General features: G+C 33.0%; 2 protein-coding genes and 1 long non-coding RNA gene across 5 annotated transcripts; 1 reads left to right on the forward strand and 2 right to left on the reverse strand.

The window, feature by feature from the left end:
* The first annotated feature begins 3,705 nt into the window (after positions 1 to 3,705).
* LOC121175180 (uncharacterized) lies at positions 3,706 to 4,829 on the forward strand. The gene is made up of 2 exons (XR_005892396.1): positions 3,706 to 4,277; positions 4,364 to 4,829. It is a non-coding gene; the product is annotated as an uncharacterized lncRNA (long non-coding RNA).
* Positions 4,830 to 6,436: 1,607 nt separating this feature from the next.
* On the reverse strand, positions 6,437 to 8,609 carry LOC100527124 (phospholipase A2 family protein). Its single transcript, NM_001248334.2, has 3 exons — positions 8,460 to 8,609; positions 7,154 to 7,798; positions 6,437 to 6,840 (listed from the first exon to the last, which is right to left on the reverse strand). The coding sequence occupies exons 2-3, from the start codon at positions 7,731 to 7,733 to the stop codon at positions 6,677 to 6,679; spliced, it is 744 nt and encodes a 247-aa protein (NP_001235263.2). The 5' UTR covers positions 7,734 to 7,798; positions 8,460 to 8,609; the 3' UTR covers positions 6,437 to 6,676.
* A 3,183-nt stretch (positions 8,610 to 11,792) lies between these two features.
* On the reverse strand, positions 11,793 to 19,248 carry LOC100819719 (uncharacterized). 3 transcript variants are annotated; one of them, XM_003528543.5, is made up of 7 exons: positions 19,047 to 19,248; positions 18,241 to 18,330; positions 16,302 to 16,600; positions 15,562 to 16,213; positions 15,258 to 15,457; positions 14,210 to 14,451; positions 11,793 to 13,230 (listed from the first exon to the last, which is right to left on the reverse strand). In XM_003528543.5, the coding sequence occupies exons 3-7, from the start codon at positions 16,571 to 16,573 to the stop codon at positions 11,915 to 11,917; spliced, it is 2,682 nt and encodes an 893-aa protein (XP_003528591.1). In that variant the 5' UTR covers positions 16,574 to 16,600; positions 18,241 to 18,330; positions 19,047 to 19,248; the 3' UTR covers positions 11,793 to 11,914. The 3 variants fall into 3 exon arrangements, with proteins under 3 accessions (XP_003528591.1, XP_006583971.1, XP_014633681.1); XM_006583908.4 differs by having other exon boundaries at positions 16,302 to 16,670; XM_014778195.3 differs by lacking the exons at positions 18,241 to 18,330; positions 19,047 to 19,248 and having other exon boundaries at positions 15,562 to 15,984; positions 16,122 to 16,213; positions 16,302 to 16,348.
* Positions 19,249 to 19,419: the final 171 nt, after the last annotated feature.

The raw sequence follows: 19,419 nt of genomic DNA on the forward strand, positions 1-19,419 counted from the left end.
CTCAAAGGTCAATCAAAGAATGAGTTCAAAATATTCAAGATGAAATCAAGAACAAATTCAAGAGGAAAGTTGAATTCAAGAATCAAGATCAAGATTCAAGAATCAAGAGAAGACTTAATCAAGATAAGTATGAAAAAGATTTTTCAAAAACTGAGTAGCACATGGATTTTTCACAAAACATGTTTACCAAAGAGTTTTTACTCTCTGGTAATCGATTACCAGATTGCTGTAATCGATTACCAGTAGCAAAATGTTTTTGAAAAAGTTTTCAAATTGAATTTACAACGTTCCAATTAATTTCAAAAAGCTGTAATCGATTACAATGTTTTGGTAATCGATTACCAGTGCCTTTGAACGTTGAAATTCAAATTCAAAAGTGAAGAGTCACATCCTTTCACATAAAAGCCTTGTGTAATTGATTACACTGATTTGGTAATCGATTACCAGTTAATGTTTCTGAATAAATCAAAAGATGTAACTCTTCAAATGGTTTTTGACTTTTTCAAATTGGTTTTAAGTATTTCTAAAAGTTATAACTCTTCTAAATGGTCTTCTTGGCCAAACATGAAGAGTTTATAAAAGCAAGGCTTTTGATTTGCTTTTTAATACACTTATTCAATCAATCTTTTACAAGCCTTGAATCTCTTTGAACTTCTTCTTCTTCTTTGTGCCAAAAGCTTTCCAAAGTTTTCTGGTTTTCTAAACCTTGAAAACTTGTGCTATTCATCTTTTCATTCTCTTCTCCCTCTGCCAAAAAGAATTCGTCAAGGACTAACCGCCTGAATTCTTTTTGTGTCTCTCTTCTCCGTTTTTCAAAAGAACAAAGGACTAACCGCCTTAATTCTTTTGTGTCTCCCTTCTCTCTTGTCAAAGAATTCAAAACGACACAGTCTGAGAATTCTTTTGATTCTTCCCATTCCTTTATACAAAAGTGTTCAAAGGACTAACCGCCTGAGAATTCTTTTGTATCCCCATTCACAAAGTATCAAAGGTTTAACTGCCTGAGATCTTTGTCTTAACACATTGGAGGGTACATCCTTTGTGGTACAAGTAGAGGGTACATCTACTTGGGTTGTTGACTGAGAACAAGAGAGAATACATCTCTTGTGGATCAGTTCTAGTGGAGGGTACATCCACTAGGTTCAAAGAGAACAAGGGAGGGTACATCCCTTGTGAATCTTTGCTTGTAAAAGGATTTTTACAAGGTTGAAAGAAATCTCAAGGACCGCAGGTCGCTTGGGAGCTGGATGTAGGCACGGGTTGTTGCCGAACTAGTATAAAAACTCTTGTGTGTTTGTCTCCTTCTTCCCTACTCTTTTACTTTCCGCTGTGCATTTTAATTTCCGCTTTTACTTTTGGTTAAGTTTCTCTTCTACTCCTTATTCTCTTAACAACATAAGTAAAAGCCTTAGAAGAGTAAATTTTTAATTAGTAAAGGTTTAAGAATAATTAATTCAACCCCCCTTCTTAATTATTCTAAGGCCACTCGATCCAACAAGTTTGACCATGTACAGATGATTCCACGCTAGCCACTTCCTCATCCTTCATATCAACTTTGTTATCAAGCGTGGGCAGAGTGGCAACAACATATCATTCCTTTGGGGGATGCTATGCCACCTAGGGGTCCCTGGGCTTGTACCTCTGACTATCTGCCTTGGTTTTACAAGGTATCCAACCCTTATGTTATTCCACTGGAGGAGGAACAACCACCATGTGGTCTTGTACATTTACCATCCACTCCATGACATCCATAACCTGGGCAACCACTAACAAACTGTGTACCACATGGAGACTATTTTTGTCAGGTAATGCAAATTGGATTTTGTTGATTTTTTCCCCTTAATTGTCACTGGAAATATAGTTACTAATTTTTATTGTTATTGCATGATCGATTCTAGAAGGCATCAGAAACTATGCAGAGATTGTTGGACCTCAGACTTATACCTATGGTTGCTAAAAAACTAGTTTTAAAAAAATAACTATAACTCTAACTAATTTTATATAACTAGTTATAAAACTATAACCAGTTTTATAGTTATGGTTATTTCAAATAACTTGTATTTATTTAAAAAATAGTTATAGTCATAAAACTATAACTAGTTTTATAGAAATGGTTATTTCAAATAACTTATTTTTATTCATTCATAATCGGTTATGTAATTAGTTTTAGATATAACTTTTATATAACTAGTTTATTCACAACCGATTATATACCCATATTTTAAAAATGATAACTAGTTATATCAAATTATAACTAGTTATGGTTAATATATATATATATATATATATAAAACAAGTTAAAAAGAACCCTAATTTATCTATTGTGCACTTTGCTCCTTTCTTTCACACGGTAACACACACTCATGCGACGCTTTCCCTCAGTCACAAACATAGCCTTAGCCACCCTAACTCCCTCTTTCCCTCGGCGACATGCTCCCTACCCTACCTCCCTCACCTATCACGCACCTCTCCATGTGTCACCGCAATCTGCACCATACTGACACAACAATACAACTTCATTGTCGTCATCATTAATAAACTTGGATGACCTTGTTTTGAGTTGGAGACATTTTTAATTTATTTGTATTTAAGATTTGATTTGGTAATATGAAACGAATGTAGACCTTTTACCCACATGATTTAGTTTATGTTATTTGAGAATAATTCATTTATCGAATTATTTTATTTTTGTGTGTGTGTCTATATATATATATATATATATATATATATATATATATATATATATATATATATATATATATATATGTTGGGATAAAGGGTGTCTTAATTAGGCAATTGAAATTTTTATTTTAAATTTAGGCACATTTATGTGCTTGCTCCTCATACTTGCACAACTCTTGCTGAAGTCTTGGTTCAATGTTTGATGAATTGGAATCTTGATAGAAAGTTTTCTACTTTGACTGTTGATAATTGTTGAACAAATGATGCTATAATTGACCGATTCACCGCATTATACAAAAAATTCTACCTAGGTCTCTTATTTTGGGTGGGCAACTATTTCAAATGTGTTGTTGTGCTCGTATAATAGATTTAATTGTCAAAGATGGTGTGTCCATAATCTCTTATTGCATTGAACATGTTAGAAAAAGTGTTAGTTATTGGACAACACCCAAAAGAAAAAATAGATTTATAGAGACATGTGGTCAAATGAATATTTCAATTGGTACAAAGTTGATTCTTAATTGCTAAACTAGTTAGAATTCTACATTTTTAATGCTTCAAGTGATCATACCTTACCAAGATGTATTTTGATCGATTGGCACAAAGGGATAGTGAATACAAAGTTTTGCCTAGTGAGTATGATTGGCTAATGGCAAAGGAAATTTGTGAAAGGTTGGAAATATTTTATGATGCGACACTCTTATTTTTTGGTTCTTCATATCCAACTGCAAATGTTTTTTCCCCCAAAGATATGTGAAATTAAGTTGGCTTTGATTGGGTGGATTAAATCTCCTATGGATGTTATTCATGTAATGACTGAATCTATGATTGCCAAATTTGAGAAATATTGGGGTGTGATGGCTGTAGGTACTGTGTTAGACCCCTATTATAAAGTTGACTTGCTAGATTATCCCCCCTCCCCCCCCCTACCCCCAAAATAATTTATGGAGACAAAGTTGATTATGAAATTGAAAGGATAAGAAATCTTTGTCAAAAGTTGGTAAGAGACTATCACATGAAATTGAAGTGTAAGGAGTTTGGTTTTTCAGCTCAATGTTCAAATCCAAATGTAGTACATAGTACACATGGGGATATTTGTGAAAAAAAAAAAAGACAGACGCTTGAAAGTCAGGTCTCTCAAAACATTGGAGTGCAAAGCAAACTAATCCCTCAAATGGTAAGACATAACTTGATTTCTATTTGGAGGAGGCAATATTGCCATATTTAAATGAACAATTTGACATCTTAGTTTGGTGGAAGGCTAATGGATTAAAACATGCAACCCTGCAAATGATTGCAAGATATTTTCTAGCAATTCCTATCTCAACTATTCCTTCTGAGTCTTCATTTAGTACATTTGGTCGTATTCTTGCTCCATATCATAGCAGATTACATATAGATACTTTGGAGGCATTGATGTGTCTCCAAGGTTGGCTTTGGACTGACATGAAAAGTAAATTACACTAACACTTTTAATTAGATATTCATATTACTTATATATTTGAATGAACTTGTTTTCTTTTTTAGGCTCAACTAAATTGAAAGTGGACAAAATGCTACTCCAAGAAGTGTCAGAGGAAATAGAAGTTGATGATGTTAGTATATTTGTTATATATATTTCATTCCAATTTTAACAATATCAATTGTTAGTGGTTTTAATTTGGATGCTTTTTGTTTCAAGGAACAAGTGACCAAAGTGAGGTTGTTGAAGAGTAAAATATCAATTGAAGAATGGAAATTGAAGTTGAAGTTGTTATTATTATTATTATTATTAGTATTATTTAGACTTGAGGAATTGAAGATGAACTTCTTCTCTTATTGGACTTATGGATATTGATATGGGTATCCACGGGTTTACAAATATCTATGGATAGTTGCACACACGGGTACCCCAGGTTCACAAGGTGGGCACGAGCGAGTATTTTAACACGCGGGGCAGATAGCAGTTAGGCACTACTCGTGCCTGTTGTCATCCCTAGTTGGGTGCAACTCAAACACAGAGACCCAAGAAGAGGGCTAACAAGGATGGTGGCAAGGGTGACAAGAAGGATGACAGAGGCAATTGATTATTGTATTGGACATATGTTATTATTATTATTATTATGATTTGATGTAGTATGTACAATTTTTTATGTTGTTTTGAAATATATATATTTTTTAGTTTATGTTGTGGTTGAATTACTTTTTGTGTTCATCAACTATTTAAACAACACGCGCTAGTAATGTAACAATAATAGTTTCTCAAGTTGATTCATAAAACAAATATCAACAACTAGTGTACAATAATATAAACTTTTCTTTAAAAAATGAACTAGCGTACGATTTTTATAAAAGAAAAACATGATTACATAAATTTATCATGCATCAGAGCAATGTAGCAAATCTTGGTTTCCTTAGTTTGAGTAGCAGGACAAAGATTTCATCTAGAGAATGGTCAAATGTTGCATTCAACTCAATTAGACAATTGCTGCTAAATCATCGTTGCATTTAAGCTCAATACACTCGTATTCAACACAACCATCACTTACGTAAACACATTAACGGTAAAAAAGGTCAAGTAAAATTCTGCTACCTTTGATGGCATCCATAATTGTTTTCCTTAAACCATCAAACAACATGTCTTCACTTATTGTGATGACTTTAGGACCACTATGACATTCAAACAATATCCCTTCAGAGGATGAAATCATGTCACCATTACAACACACAACATCTCTTAATGTTTTCAGCAATTTAGTGAATACCAAGCAAAGGTGGTATTGCATCAAACTCCTGCTACTGTTTATATTAGAAGATCTATTGTTCTCTCGTGAGCCATAAATGGTTCAAATTATGTCTATATTTAATATGATTGGTATGCATATCAGAAAAAAGTAGTGTTCAATCAATACATATCATAAAACGCAGTGCACTCAGTCAATTATTGTAGTGTTCAGCCAATAAAAAAAAACACCAAATATATATTTAATTTTTATTTTCAACTTTTTTTTAAAAAAAAATTATACAACAGTATCATGATTTGTTATTAAGTCTTTTTTTTTTTACCTGAAGTAGTGCAACACAATAATGTATTATTGAAAAAATAATAATGGAATTATAATTCCATTGTGTCAAGGGAGGTGCCAAAAAAAATAACGGAATCGTGATTTCGTTGTTATGTATGAAGTGACAAAAAAAGATATAACGGAATTGTGGTTTCGTTATATTGAGAGGGAGGGTGAAAGGGCTCTAAATAAAATCATGGTTCTGTTATGCATGATATACAATAAAATTATGATTCTATGGGAAGGACACTTTGGGAATAAAAAAGGGGTCAATGGTAGGAGCAAATAACAATAGGAGTGAGACCAATAGCAAGTCCCTTCGAGTATACATGTGTTGAATGAAAAGCTCTCACATTAGATAGAGTTGAGCCAAATTGAATAGCATAAAGGAAGACTCGTGCATCTAATGGTTAAGGTTTTGAATTAGACGTCATGTTAAATTTTGAAATTCACTTATATACCCCCTAGATAAAAGTCTCCTTGGCGTGTTAGCCTCCTCGTATTACCCCAAGTCCCATCAACATGTACTTACACAAGCACAATACTGTCCACAGCTTAAGTTTATAACCATCTATTTTATCTGAAAAATTATTGGTTTTCCACACAATAAATAACATTTTCATTTACAAAACTAACTATTTTTAAATATCAACACCAAACCATCCGTGGCGTAATCAGATGCTGCAAATATAAGTGAACAGAGTAACAAGTCAGAATTCACAACCTAATGATTTTCATTATAACAAGTTTGCTTATGGCACCAAGATGTCACGCAGCACCAAACGTTGCAATTTACAAAACAAGCTATGTACACTACTATAGTCTATACAAAATGTGGAAGTCATAACAATAAGAAGCATGCTCTAGCAAACAGAAGGTTAAAACTAAAGGAACTTTGAAGACTGGGGGGTCAGGATCACATACTTTCAAAATTCGATGAAATTCACAATTTATGACACAGTACTTCCCCCCAGTGAGCTCAATCTATGAGTTTTCTGAAAGTTCCAACCTCCCCATCTCAAATTGCTAAGCCATCCAAACTGAATCATAGGTTGCCCAAACTGTTGTAGATTCACAATATTCCTTCTGTACGGTATCAGAAAATTCCTCAGACCTGTCATTCAAAGAGGAAAAAAAGTCAGCATACATATTCAAAAGCTACTACTCTCATTATAACAGAGCAAAGCATAACATTATTAACCCATAAAGGATTAACAGTATGAATAAAACTTAGGTAACAGTTCTTTAAGTGATTTTGGTATTCAAAATTAGAGCTTCATCTCAGTAACCAATGCTGACCTTAAATGGCAACATTTATTCTATGTGTTACCGAAGTGAAACTCCAATTTTGATTACAGAATGACACCAAAAGCACTTACAGAACCGGCTTGAAGTATTATCCTAACAGTATTTAGTGAGAAGCATACCATTAACACACATTGTCTTATAAAGATGAGCAACATGAGGGTCTCCTTTAGTACTCCCATGCTGCTTCTCCAAACACTCCAGAAAGGCTAAGTCAGCTTTCAGCAGCTTAGCTTGATCATGAGTATCATACCCTATATCATGGCAGTAACAGCAGAAATCTAACCAATCAATTGGTCGCCTGTCCCAAACAAGAGATCCTCCGTCTTTCCCACTTGACCAGTTTGGTCCACAGTAATGTCCATATCTAGGGAACAGCTGAGAAAGAAATGCTCTAACCCCTGTATGCCATGGAACCTGACACACATACGGCCGGAAGCGCGAAGGGGTAGCCTCACCATCCTTTCCTACACCATTCCCACAACGTGCTTGCCTCTTTAACTCTTTATTGATAGTAGATGGTCTTTGAAATTTCTCTCCAGCACGATTTCCCCAAGGAAACAATGAAAGGAAGGGCAATTTGGGATCATTCCCAAGTTCTTGTTTAGGTTGTTCAGTGAATGTTTCGATAGGAATTGAATTAGTCGCCAAATCTGTGTTCACTTGAGCATTAAACCAAGGGATTTTGCCAAGAAAGTCCATTGTGGACAAAACTAGTGTCACCAAAGTACACAGATAACTACCACAGAACCAACAATTCTGATAACCTGCCAACAGAAAAACAGCTAAATATTTTTCTAGCCCATAGTAAAAACAAAGGAGCTATCCCAAATCAGATAAACAATTTTATTTAAATTTAATTATAATGCATCGCCAGTATAAAGTTTTTTTACTCAGACATCTAATCATACAAACATGTATAGTAAAGTTGTTAATTTTCGTAAAAATCATTTTAAAAACCATATCTAAGATTATTTCGTATTAATTAGGAGTATAAAATCTTTACAAATTAAACAATTTTATTTTATTTTTCCAAAAAAAGAAAGGTGTATATTGAATTCTGAAACCGCGTTTTGCATCAGAACTAGGGCTAAATTGAACAAATCCGAACAAAGTCACTGAATTTGAAAAATACACTATTTGATCGAGCATCGGACGCTGTCTGCGACAGTTTATGAAAATTCAGAAACTGAAAAAAAATACTCACAAAGATCACTCAAACTTCCACATACCCATTTAAAGACAACTAGACATGCTACTACAGCATACATTCCTCGGCTTTAAAATGAAAAATTACAGAAAAGGGGGAATTCGGTTTCTTCTATATTCTTGTATCATAAACACACACAACCGTTTGGATTTCAAAAAGAGAAAGCTTTGAAAATTGAAGGATAATTCATATTTGGGTTAAGAATATGATCAACTTACTTGTACTTCATCTGCTAAGCCATGTTCTGAAGAGAGAGAGATGTGTGGGTTGCGAATAGGACTTGGGTGGGAATATGATAACCACAGAACAGCCACTAGTTGGACAGCATTTCTTCATTAGCAGAGTGGGGCCACCAAATTAAAAGGAGTTGCAATCAAAATAATTATTTTATATTGGTTCACTTATGGAATCCAGGGGAATAATTCCTAAAACAATTTATTAAGGAATCGTGAATTTTATAGTAACGTATTTTCTCAATATTTGTAGACGTGTAGCATATTGTTTTAGACGTGCAGCTCGTTAGTTGTACAAAAACAACGTGTCGCATATTTGATATAAGGCTTAATTTAATTTTATATTTTATCACATGATTTTTAATATTATGTGAATTTTACTATTTAAATTTTAATATTATAAATTTTATTACTTAATTTTTTATTTTTGTGTATTTTTTCAATGTTGATGTGTCCCTAACAAAAGTTATAATTATTTTGAAAAATGATATCATTTTGTTATTAACAGCTAAAATGAGTAAATAAAAACTTGGATAATAAATTTTGAAAAAAACAAACTTGGGTGGTAAATTAGACAAAAAAATAAAAATTGAATGATAAATTTTACAAAATAATAATATTCAGATTATAAAACCTAATTATAAATCACAATTGTAATGTATGACAGGGGTAAATGTATGGCATTGGTCCGTTTATTTGTGTTCTAAAAAAGTGATTTAAAAACAATAATTTATTTTAAGAGATTTTTTTATTAATAGAAGTTAATTTGTGTTTAGTTATAATGATCGTTATTAAAAAGTTAGATTTAATCTTTTAATTTTCAAAATCGTTGCAATGTTATTCTCTCTTTTCAATAAATAGTAACACGTTAGAGTTGTGAATCATGATATATATTTTTTTTTCAAGATAACATGTATTTTTTATTGATGAAGACAATTACGTTAAAGTCAAATATAACTACTATAAGCAACAAAATGTTTCTTTGAGTATTTAAGGCAGCATATGTAGAAAAATAATTGTAGTATACAAATAGCAATGGTGATTAAGCACCATTATTAGGCAATTTCAATCAGTTATTTACATTTATATATAAGCTAATATTACCCTAGAAAAATATTTTTTTTAATTTACCAAATACGAGCAAATTTCAAATTAATATCTAAATAGGGATAAATCGTGCAATATGTTATAATGAAATGTAAATTTCTTTACTACTTTGCTTTTTTTTTTTTTAATTAAGTCGTGAAAAAATCAATGACTTCTAGTTTTTTTTCCAATTTTTCTTTGATTTTTATGTGAAATCGTAAATTGGTTTATGACTTTAAAGTCTTTTTTTTTTTTAAACTACAACTTCAAAGTTGTAATTTTTTAACATTAAATTAATTTTAATTTATAGTTTTATTTAATATTTTTATATTATTTTATTTAATATTTTATATATTTTTATGTATTGTTTTATTTAATATATTTTCTATATTTTTTTATTATTTTATTGAATATTTTTTACTACCAGTGTTAAGGATTATTATTTATTTTTTAAATTAGAAAAATAATTTTAAAAAAGACTTAAATTTAAATAACAAAAAAAATAAAATGTACTATACATATTTGTTTGAGAAAAATATTAATAATACAGTGATGTCCCATAACGAGTTCTCGAGGATAAGTGTTGTGGTCTTTATTTTGTTGCACTTGATTTATTGGTGACTTTTTATTAAATTATTTTTTGTTGTTAATACTAAAGTAATTTTATCAAATAAAATTAATTAATAATAATATATGAAATTATTAATTTAGTTAATGATAAAGGTAAAAATTAACCAAAAAATATTTTAAAAAATTTTATTATTATTTGATAAATTTTAAGTTAATATTATTTGTTAATATTAGTAACAAAAATATTAGAGTAAATTACACTCGCATTGTTTTTTCTCAAAGTACATCTATACCCCTCCATTTTTTTACATTACTTTTACCTCCTTTTGTTAACGTCTTTAACTAACGTTAATTGAAATATGTGAGCAGACCAAATTGTCCTAGTACTTGAAGAAGATATAGCTTTTAATTGAAACATTATATTGAACACCTAACAATAAAAAAATAAATATTTCAAAGAAAGAGTTAAAAGCACAAATGCAGGAATAAAACACTAAAATTTAAAAACAAAAGATCATATTCAATCAATAAGTGTTGTTAAGAACACGCCTAACAAAAACGCAGCAACCAAACGAACCAACACGCATGAAAAAAATTGAACTAGAAAGAAGAAGAAGAAGAAGAAGAAGAAAAAGAAAGGGTGTTAACATGTGCGTACCAACAAGGTAGATTTACATACAATTAGAGAAAAAAGAAAAAGAAAGAAAAGTGTTAAAATATTTTTAGGTTGAAAATGATAACATGTCTTTTATGGAGTTAAGAGGAAGAAGATAAGAGTATTTTATACATAAATTTTCATTAAAAATCATATTTAGTATAGTGTCTACTTTCTGTTAAATTATTAAATGATGTTTAAGAGGGAGAAAATATGAGTGTAAGGTGAATTAAACAATTATGAAATGTTATGTAAAGTGTAAAAAAAAAGAGGGATGCGAGGTACAATTTAAAATAAATAATTGGGCATGTGTTTTTTTCATTGCTCTTGATGCTATTTTCAAAACGCGGAAGGATATGGTGTTCACTGTTCAGTCAATGTATGATGCATGAGAAGGCCTTAGTTGCTGAAATTAGAGCTAGCTTTCAGCAGGTTGGACTAACTTTTAATTCCCTTAAACAATTCTTTGACATGGCTGAGGCAGGAGAGGTTGATTAAGATGGTATCCTCCTAATTCTCTCTGTTAAGGTTAATACAGATGCGTCTTTTTCGTCTGTTGATGGTATAGTATCGCCTTCATGTGGGGGAGTTATAAGGGATGGGAATTCGAATTTCATGTCCACTTTGATTTAACTTCTAATTTATGAGAACTTTTTAATTGTAAAACCTTACAAATAAAACTCTTCTAAGGCAATAATGACGAGCCCTATTGAGTTAATACTAGCGACTAGAGAGCTTCGTAGACAAGGAAGAAGAGAGCGTAAATTCAGCAATTTCCGTGGTAAGTTAGTGAGCTACATCAATTGACAGCTTCATGCACCTCACTATAGCAAAACTTTATTTAGCATTATATCGACATCTGATAATTGCGGTTGGAGATTTTAATGCATTATTTCCTCAAATTGATATCTTTGTGAATTTAATTGAAATACAATATTAGAGTAAGTTTTTTACACGATCATTCAGTTATGGATTGTTATATAATTGAAAATTATTGACTTTTGTAATAATTAATGATTTTCAAATGAATTAACAATGAAAAATCTTTACAAAGAGTTTATCAAAATTAAACTCTATCTTTAATGGCATTGGTCTCTAATTGTCCTGTGTACTGATTCACGATTTAATTTCAGGTATTTGATCCCAAATAGACATCCTCCTTGATGGTACCTGAATTTTCACCCGTATCAACTGCAAGTGGCTCGGCAGGTGTAACTGTTGACGGGGGGCTCAAGTGGCTATCAGCATCTTTAGTGCAAGAAATGACTCTGGGAACCTCATTGACACCATTTTGATGTATTTCACAATGCTTCACATCCTCTGTTGTTGATGAAGGGGTATCCACATCCATAGCACAATCTCTGCCACCTTTATCTGAAATATTTTCTTCAATCTTATCATTAGGCAAAGCACCATTTTCAGAAGCGGAGATCTCGTTTCCTATAGTAGCCAAGCCCCTCTCTTTGTTTTCTTGGAATGCATCACCTGAAACGGTATCATCAACAGGGTCCAACCCAGGAGGGTTAACACAAGTTGATGATGGATCAACATCCATGTCAGCAGGCAAACTGTCCTCTCCAGCACTCTCAAACAGTTTGCCATTTCTTGCAATGCCGTGATCCACAACCTCCTGATCAGCGATATCATTCATTGCACTTGCACATCCAGGGGCATCATTTGAATTATTTCTATCCTCACAGCCATTATCATCCTCAGATAAAATATCATTGATGACACGCTTCTTACTAACCAAGTCCTGATCCCGGTTAGTTGAGACTACCTTGAACCATTCCTGTGGAATATCAATAATGATCCGTTTCTCATTAGGATCCATGACAGTCTGGTCACTTTCTTTATCGAGTAGAGTATTTAACTGCTTCTGAACTGAAACTGCCAATGACACAGCGTGATCACGAATAAAGGAATCAAAAGGAGGGCAATGCAGCATGTTATTTAGTGCCTGGTGATACTGAAATAAAGTGACAGATGGTAAAATGGACCCCCTCTTTCGGCAGATACTAAGAACTTTCAGAATATGCTCACAAAGGTTGCCATCTTGTGCCCAACTACAATTACAAATGCTCAACATTGAACCAGTATTCCAGACAACAAAAGCTTTATCTTGATCAGTGACCTTAGCACATCCATCTTCCATTATGACATCAGTATCTGGAATCTTCAGTGCTTTGCGCCATGACGTCAAACCACTCATCCATTCATTTTTCCAGTATCGCGCAAAATCATCTTTTTCTGAGTACTCATCAAGCCAGAAATAAGAATGGACTTTTGTACCCAACTTGTCAACCAACCAATCGGCGCGCTGATAAACACAGATGTCTTTCTCATTCAACAACCTGATCTTCAGTTGGTTGTGGTAAAATTCCATTGCTGCACAAGACTCTTGGCTAGCAAGAGGAAGAGTTTGAAGTGCATTGATCCATGTTCCTGCGTCAAAGGGACAAAATAATTTTAATGTCTATAACTTGCAATAACAATTTCATATTATAAATATAAACATATCCCCTAAATCCAATAATGTAATCTTATCCTTAACCTGATAGACATTAAATTAACAGACAAATATTCAGCAAATATTATAAGTTGAACAAAACTAACAGCAACAGTCATACACATTCAATAATAAGCACATAATATGCAGTGGTTTTGCCCATCCAATAAGAGCAACACCTTTGAAAGACCTTGCAAATATTCAGATCAGAAACCTTGAACACCACATTATCACACATATGTCTTCTACCAGTAAAATTACATAGTTTTTCAGAATATGGTTAAACTAACTTCTAAGACCAGCCAAAACTATTATAAATTATAAGTGATGATCAAAACTATTCATTGAGACAATATATTGGCAGCAATCAAGTTGACCAACTGTGTTGTTATGGCAACAAAATATTTACCATAATATAAATGAATCTAGATAGTTTTGAAAAGTGATTACCATCTTCATTAAAATAATAATTTGCCTCTCTGTGAGTGTCTTTTTAGAACTAAAATTTTATAACTCCAAAAGCTAATAAATTTAATCACTTCATTTAATATGCTATATTATATTGGCAGGTTACTAAACTCTCAAAATTAATATTTTTAAAGAATAATATATTATTATTAACATTATTAATCATTAATAGCTTTATCATAACCTTAGAAATGATCATATCAATTTAAGTTCATGAAAAGCAATACTAAATTTTTATTTACAGTTAAAATATAATTTGTGTATACATAATTTTGAAATAAAAAAATTTGCATTTACTTGGAGCACAAAGTATCAAAGTAAATGCTGATCTTCTCTTCCTTTCTAGGCAAAAGAGTAATAAGAACAAGCAGTAAGTTTGTGGGCATACTATTATTTCTCAATTTCATAAGAAAATAAATCACATTCCACCATCTAGATATTACTAACCTATTCTTGGATGCCATGTGGCCTTGAAATAGTCCATAAATTTGGATTCATCAATAAAGTCTTCCATGAATTCTTCAAAGAGTGACATGCTCCCTTGATGGCGACAAATATTATCCACTATCCATCCAAGCCGTCTGGATATCTTTATTTGCATATCAGTTTCCAAACACTTTACTATGTTTTTATGCCATAAATGGCGAATCCGCCAGAAACTTATCATCACTGTACACTGAAACACGTCCCTAGTAATTATATAGAATATGCATACTTGTTAGTCAAGAAGTTGTGATAAAATAAATTCGTAGAACTAATACAATAAAGAACAACAAGGTTGCATGCTTCAGATTTCAAAATGCAAATAAATTTCTATATTAACATTCAAACAAGTCATCAGCAATAGCATCATCACAGACACAAACCAGGCAAGCACCCAATAAGCTCATGACCAGGATCGAAGACTCTTTCTAAGAGATCAATCATTTCCCAAAATTTAATTGGTCCCCAAACAAACACCCTAGTTAATTTTTTACAATAATAAGCCACAGAACCAAAAAAATAAAAATAAAATTGAAAAGATTAATTTTGGGTTGGACAAAAAGAACACATGAAGATATCACTAGATCATCTGAAGTCTAAAACAAGAAACATCTATTTTAAAATATTCACCTCATTGCATCCAACTTTCCAGGCAAAGAGTGATTAATCAAGTCCGACAACGGGTTTTACAACAAGCCTTACAGGGAGCTCTAGGAACTCTAAAGAGTTGCTTGAACAACGAGTTACATTTACGTACTGTCAGTGCTAATATTGGCATGTTTGGGACGATGAAAGAAAAAATAACTGATTAGTCTTTCTATTATAAAATAGAGTATAGGCAATTAAATTCAAAATGTTTCATATTTCATGAGCAGGCACAAATTATTAATAACATTATCTGATTTTTCACATTGCAATCCTGAAAGAAAAGTAAAAGTTTGCAAGCATTTCTATATTTTATTCAGCATTAAAAGAATACTAACTTAAACAGTAACTGATAGACTTAACCAACCTGATTGCGAGAACATCATATGATGGATCATCTACTATGAAGCCAGCCAACTTCCATGTAGGATCTTTGGTGTGAACTCTATTGTAAAGAGCCCTCATCCATCGATGTGCATCCAAACTTGAAAACTTTGGTGCTATTATCCAAGCCACTGGAATGGCCTTCTTGTCCAAGTTGAACACTAGAAGACTATGAATGGGGTACTGGATAAAATTACCAATGTGCTTGCTTTTAGTTTCTTTGAAATTGAATCATAACAAATATGTTTTTGGTTACTTCAATTTGAGGGAAAAAGAAAGGAAAAGACCTGTAATTTATTTGTACCAAATCTTGAATCTGAGGCAAGCATACCAGAGTTTCCAAATCTAATCATTTGTTGCAATTGCCACTCAGTTTGAATGCCCAGAGTAAATGGATTGGAATCAGAGAAATCTTCATAGAAGAAAACCAGATTTTGGTGGCTTTCTACCCACATGCTGATACTAACAGCATCATCATCATCTAGCTCATATGTAGAACGGCGAATTGCCCTCTCTTGTCGTCGAACATAACGATGAGTCAAAAGGTCATCACGGTTACATGGACCACCTTGTCTCTCAACTGATTCATTGTGTCTCTGCATAATAGTTTCCACAGAGACTCCAACATATAGAAGAGACAAAACCCGTAGACGGAGATCTTCTGAGATATATGGGGCAAACATAGCACGTGTTCCAGCAGCCTTTTTGTCCTGTGGACCATGGCATGGCAAACCCTTTTTATCCACATGCTTATCATCATTATATATGATCAGGGCAACTGAAGGTTCAGCAATGAGGCGTTTCACAATAAAGTGACAAATACAACCTCTCTTAGTATTTGGTCTACCTGCATTTTTCTTCTTTGGAACATATGTGGTACGACTTGGTCGGACAATGCCACCTTTTCTATGGTCATCAGGACCAAAGGAACACCAATACCTACATTAGATGGTATTAAAATCTACATGGATTGCCACAAACAAGAACAATGAATAAGTGATACTGAATAAATACAGTTACGACTTACAAAATATACTCTAGTATGCCATCAACCTTTTGCTTGAAAGGTGTTGATGGAGACCGTCGACGCCTTGCTTCAACATGAAATCTTGTAGGACATTCTTTGTTATTTGATTCACCCCTCACAAAATCATCAACTCTAGCATATGGGATTAGAGCTACTCTATCTAATTTATCATGCCAACCTTCCACTTTTGACCACACTAGCTCAGCAGAAGAAATTTCCAATGTGGGAGGATTTTGTACTGGAAGAGATAGGATTGCATCCCATCTGGCCATTGTAGATGAACACTAAATGAAATTTTCCTGTTTAAAAGCCATTATCAATTGATTTTGCAATTAGCATTATTATGATGAGGTCCAATCTCCAAAGAAACTGCAACCACAGTTGAAAGACATTGCCTGTCATAGTGACAATATTCTAAACTGCAGAAGCTACAAAACCCAAGTTACAAAGGAAAGACAGTTGAAGGAAAACATTGCCATAACTTTCATTATTTGTATGTTTTCTCAAGGAAAGCAAAGATCAGAGGAAGAATTCAAATGGAGGTCTTTTAAATTCAAATTGCAATCATGAAGCATCAGAGGAAGTGGTAAAGGAACTTCTTCAATCACACACAAACACACTTGCAGATCTAAATCTTTTAATAATATAAGGTACCAAAATCAGATAAAAATTAACATTCAATTCATATACTACACTTATGAATACAGGAAGTATTTAACTAAAAAATCTATAGTATGTTATTTTACTTACTATCAATTATCAAAGACTATAGTTACCAAGCACAGACAACAGCAGAGTGGCCAACATCAAAAATGCTATCATGGTATGGTGATATTGAGAAGGCTACTATATCAAAGATGAAGGATGCAAGATAAAAGATTTATACTACACTTATGAATGCTCAAAAATACAAAGTTACCCAAAGATAAAGACATATTCATCTAATCATCTTTAAATCAAAAATCATAGTAAGCATAAAAATAAAAATAAAAATAAAAAATCATAGTCTGATGGTCTAGAGTCTAGACAGCAGACACACAATCACCATCAATCTACAGCATAGTTAACTTAAGAGGAATGCTAAGCTAAACAACAGCATAATAATAACAAGTAGCATGAGGAAAAAGAAAGGAAGATATAGATTATAGAGGAATGGGATGTGACATGCACTGTCACAAAATGTGACGGGCATAGTAGTGCTATTTGTCACTGTTAATAACTCTGGTCAAACACAAACATTTTCAATGCAAGACATTGTCAATAACAATAAAGATAGTGTATGCCAATCAAGGAGCATAAGGGAAAGATAGTGAATTTTATCACTTATAAAACAGTGTTATATGAAAGAGAAAGAAGTTGGGAACAACTAAGCTTTGCAAAACAGGGGTGGAAAGGCAAAGTCCTAAATCCTAGCTCATAAGTCTTCTATATTAAAGAAAAAGCCTAGTTCACACTACTTAAAACAATATTGTTGATGAATACAAAATCAAAAGTTGAACAGTCGTGTAACTTTCTATACTCCTAAATCCTAATTACCCTTTGAAGCCCGATACATTTCAAGACACTCCCTTCACATTCTGAAAAATTCAAAGATGCTCAGTTGCCAAAAGGATAGGCTTTTCCAAATACTATGGGAAACTACAAAAAGGGGAGAAATTAATCAATCCCACAAGCCAAATCAACACAATACCTGCAATACTCACTCCAAAATAGCAAACCAGATACCAAACAAACACACACACACACACTCAAGATGGAAAAAAGAAAAAATAAACTTTAACGGACAAAAATAGCTTCTCCGATTCCCAGTAAGTAAGCTACAACCACACCTACATAAAATAATTGTACCAAAAACAATCTCAAACAAAAAAAATTAAAACAAAATAAAAGGGGAGGAAGAGACATAAGTGTAACCTTATAGAGAGAGAAAGGAAAATACCTGAGAAATATTGGACAAGAATGTTTGCTTTGCAAAATGGCTATAACGAAGAGCTCAGGGCTCAGGTGGAGGAGGCCTTTCACAATGACCCTGCAAAAGATGAAAATTTTGTAGGATGGCAATTAAATACTGGATCCGGGTATCTGACCCAATGTTATTAGACTCGGACTGGTCATAGACCCGGATAGGGTACTGGGTCAGGGGTTGACCCAGTGAGTCAATAGTTGACCCACATGACCCAGTCTACATTAAAAAATTCTAAAAATATCATAACCTATAAAATTTTTGTACTTAAAAAAATCATAAAAAAAATAAACCATACCTTAAAAAATCTCAAAAAGCTTGCTGATTGAAATCACAGTACAATCACAATAAATTCAGCATACAAATTTCAGAAATTAAGCATGCACATTGAGCTTTGCTGCATATTTAGAAATTACAAGATTTAAGGAGGTGCTCTGAAATTTATCATACACATTTCAGAGGCAAAATTACAGTAAATTCAGCATACACATTTCAGAAATTAAGCAATCGCATTGAGCTTTGATGCATATTTATAAATTACAAGATTTAAAGAGGTGCTCTGAAGTTTAGCATACACATTTCAGAGGCAAAATCAGTGTGTAACTGTGTATAGTGACAAACAAAGGCATTGCTTGGGAAGATACTAACAATACTAAAAGGAAGCACATTCCAGAGCAGCAAAAATACCAAAATCCAACGCAGAATAGGAATGTAAGGCACTAATATTCCAGCCACTGTGAACTGACGGGTAAAGAACCACATAAACAGAGAAGAACGATTACCGTTCTCAACGACTGTGACAGTGCTACCACTGCGACACAGGGCCCCCGGTTTCAGATGGTTGCGCCGGCGGTGAGGGCGGCTGCCGCGGAGTGAGTGAGGGAGTAGGGGTTTCCTTTCAAATGAAGTGGTGAGGGTCAGACGAAGAAGATGAACGAGAGTTCTTTTAGTTTAGTGATTTTTTTCCCAAAATAATTAAACGACGTCGATGCAATATATTAAAACAAACAAACGGCTGTTGCTAGGTGCACCCAGCGTTATTACAGATGCACCCAGCACTTAATGCGAAAAGTCACAAATGTCCCTTTGTTATTTAAAAAAAAAAAAAAACCAGTGCACCCAGCAAGCCATTTCTTCTTCTTTCCACGAGGCTTT

The sequence above is a fragment of the Glycine max genome, chromosome 7 (genome assembly GCF_000004515.6).
Source record: "Glycine max cultivar Williams 82 chromosome 7, Glycine_max_v4.0, whole genome shotgun sequence".
In the NCBI taxonomy this organism is placed as follows: Eukaryota; Viridiplantae; Streptophyta; class Magnoliopsida; order Fabales; family Fabaceae; genus Glycine; species Glycine max.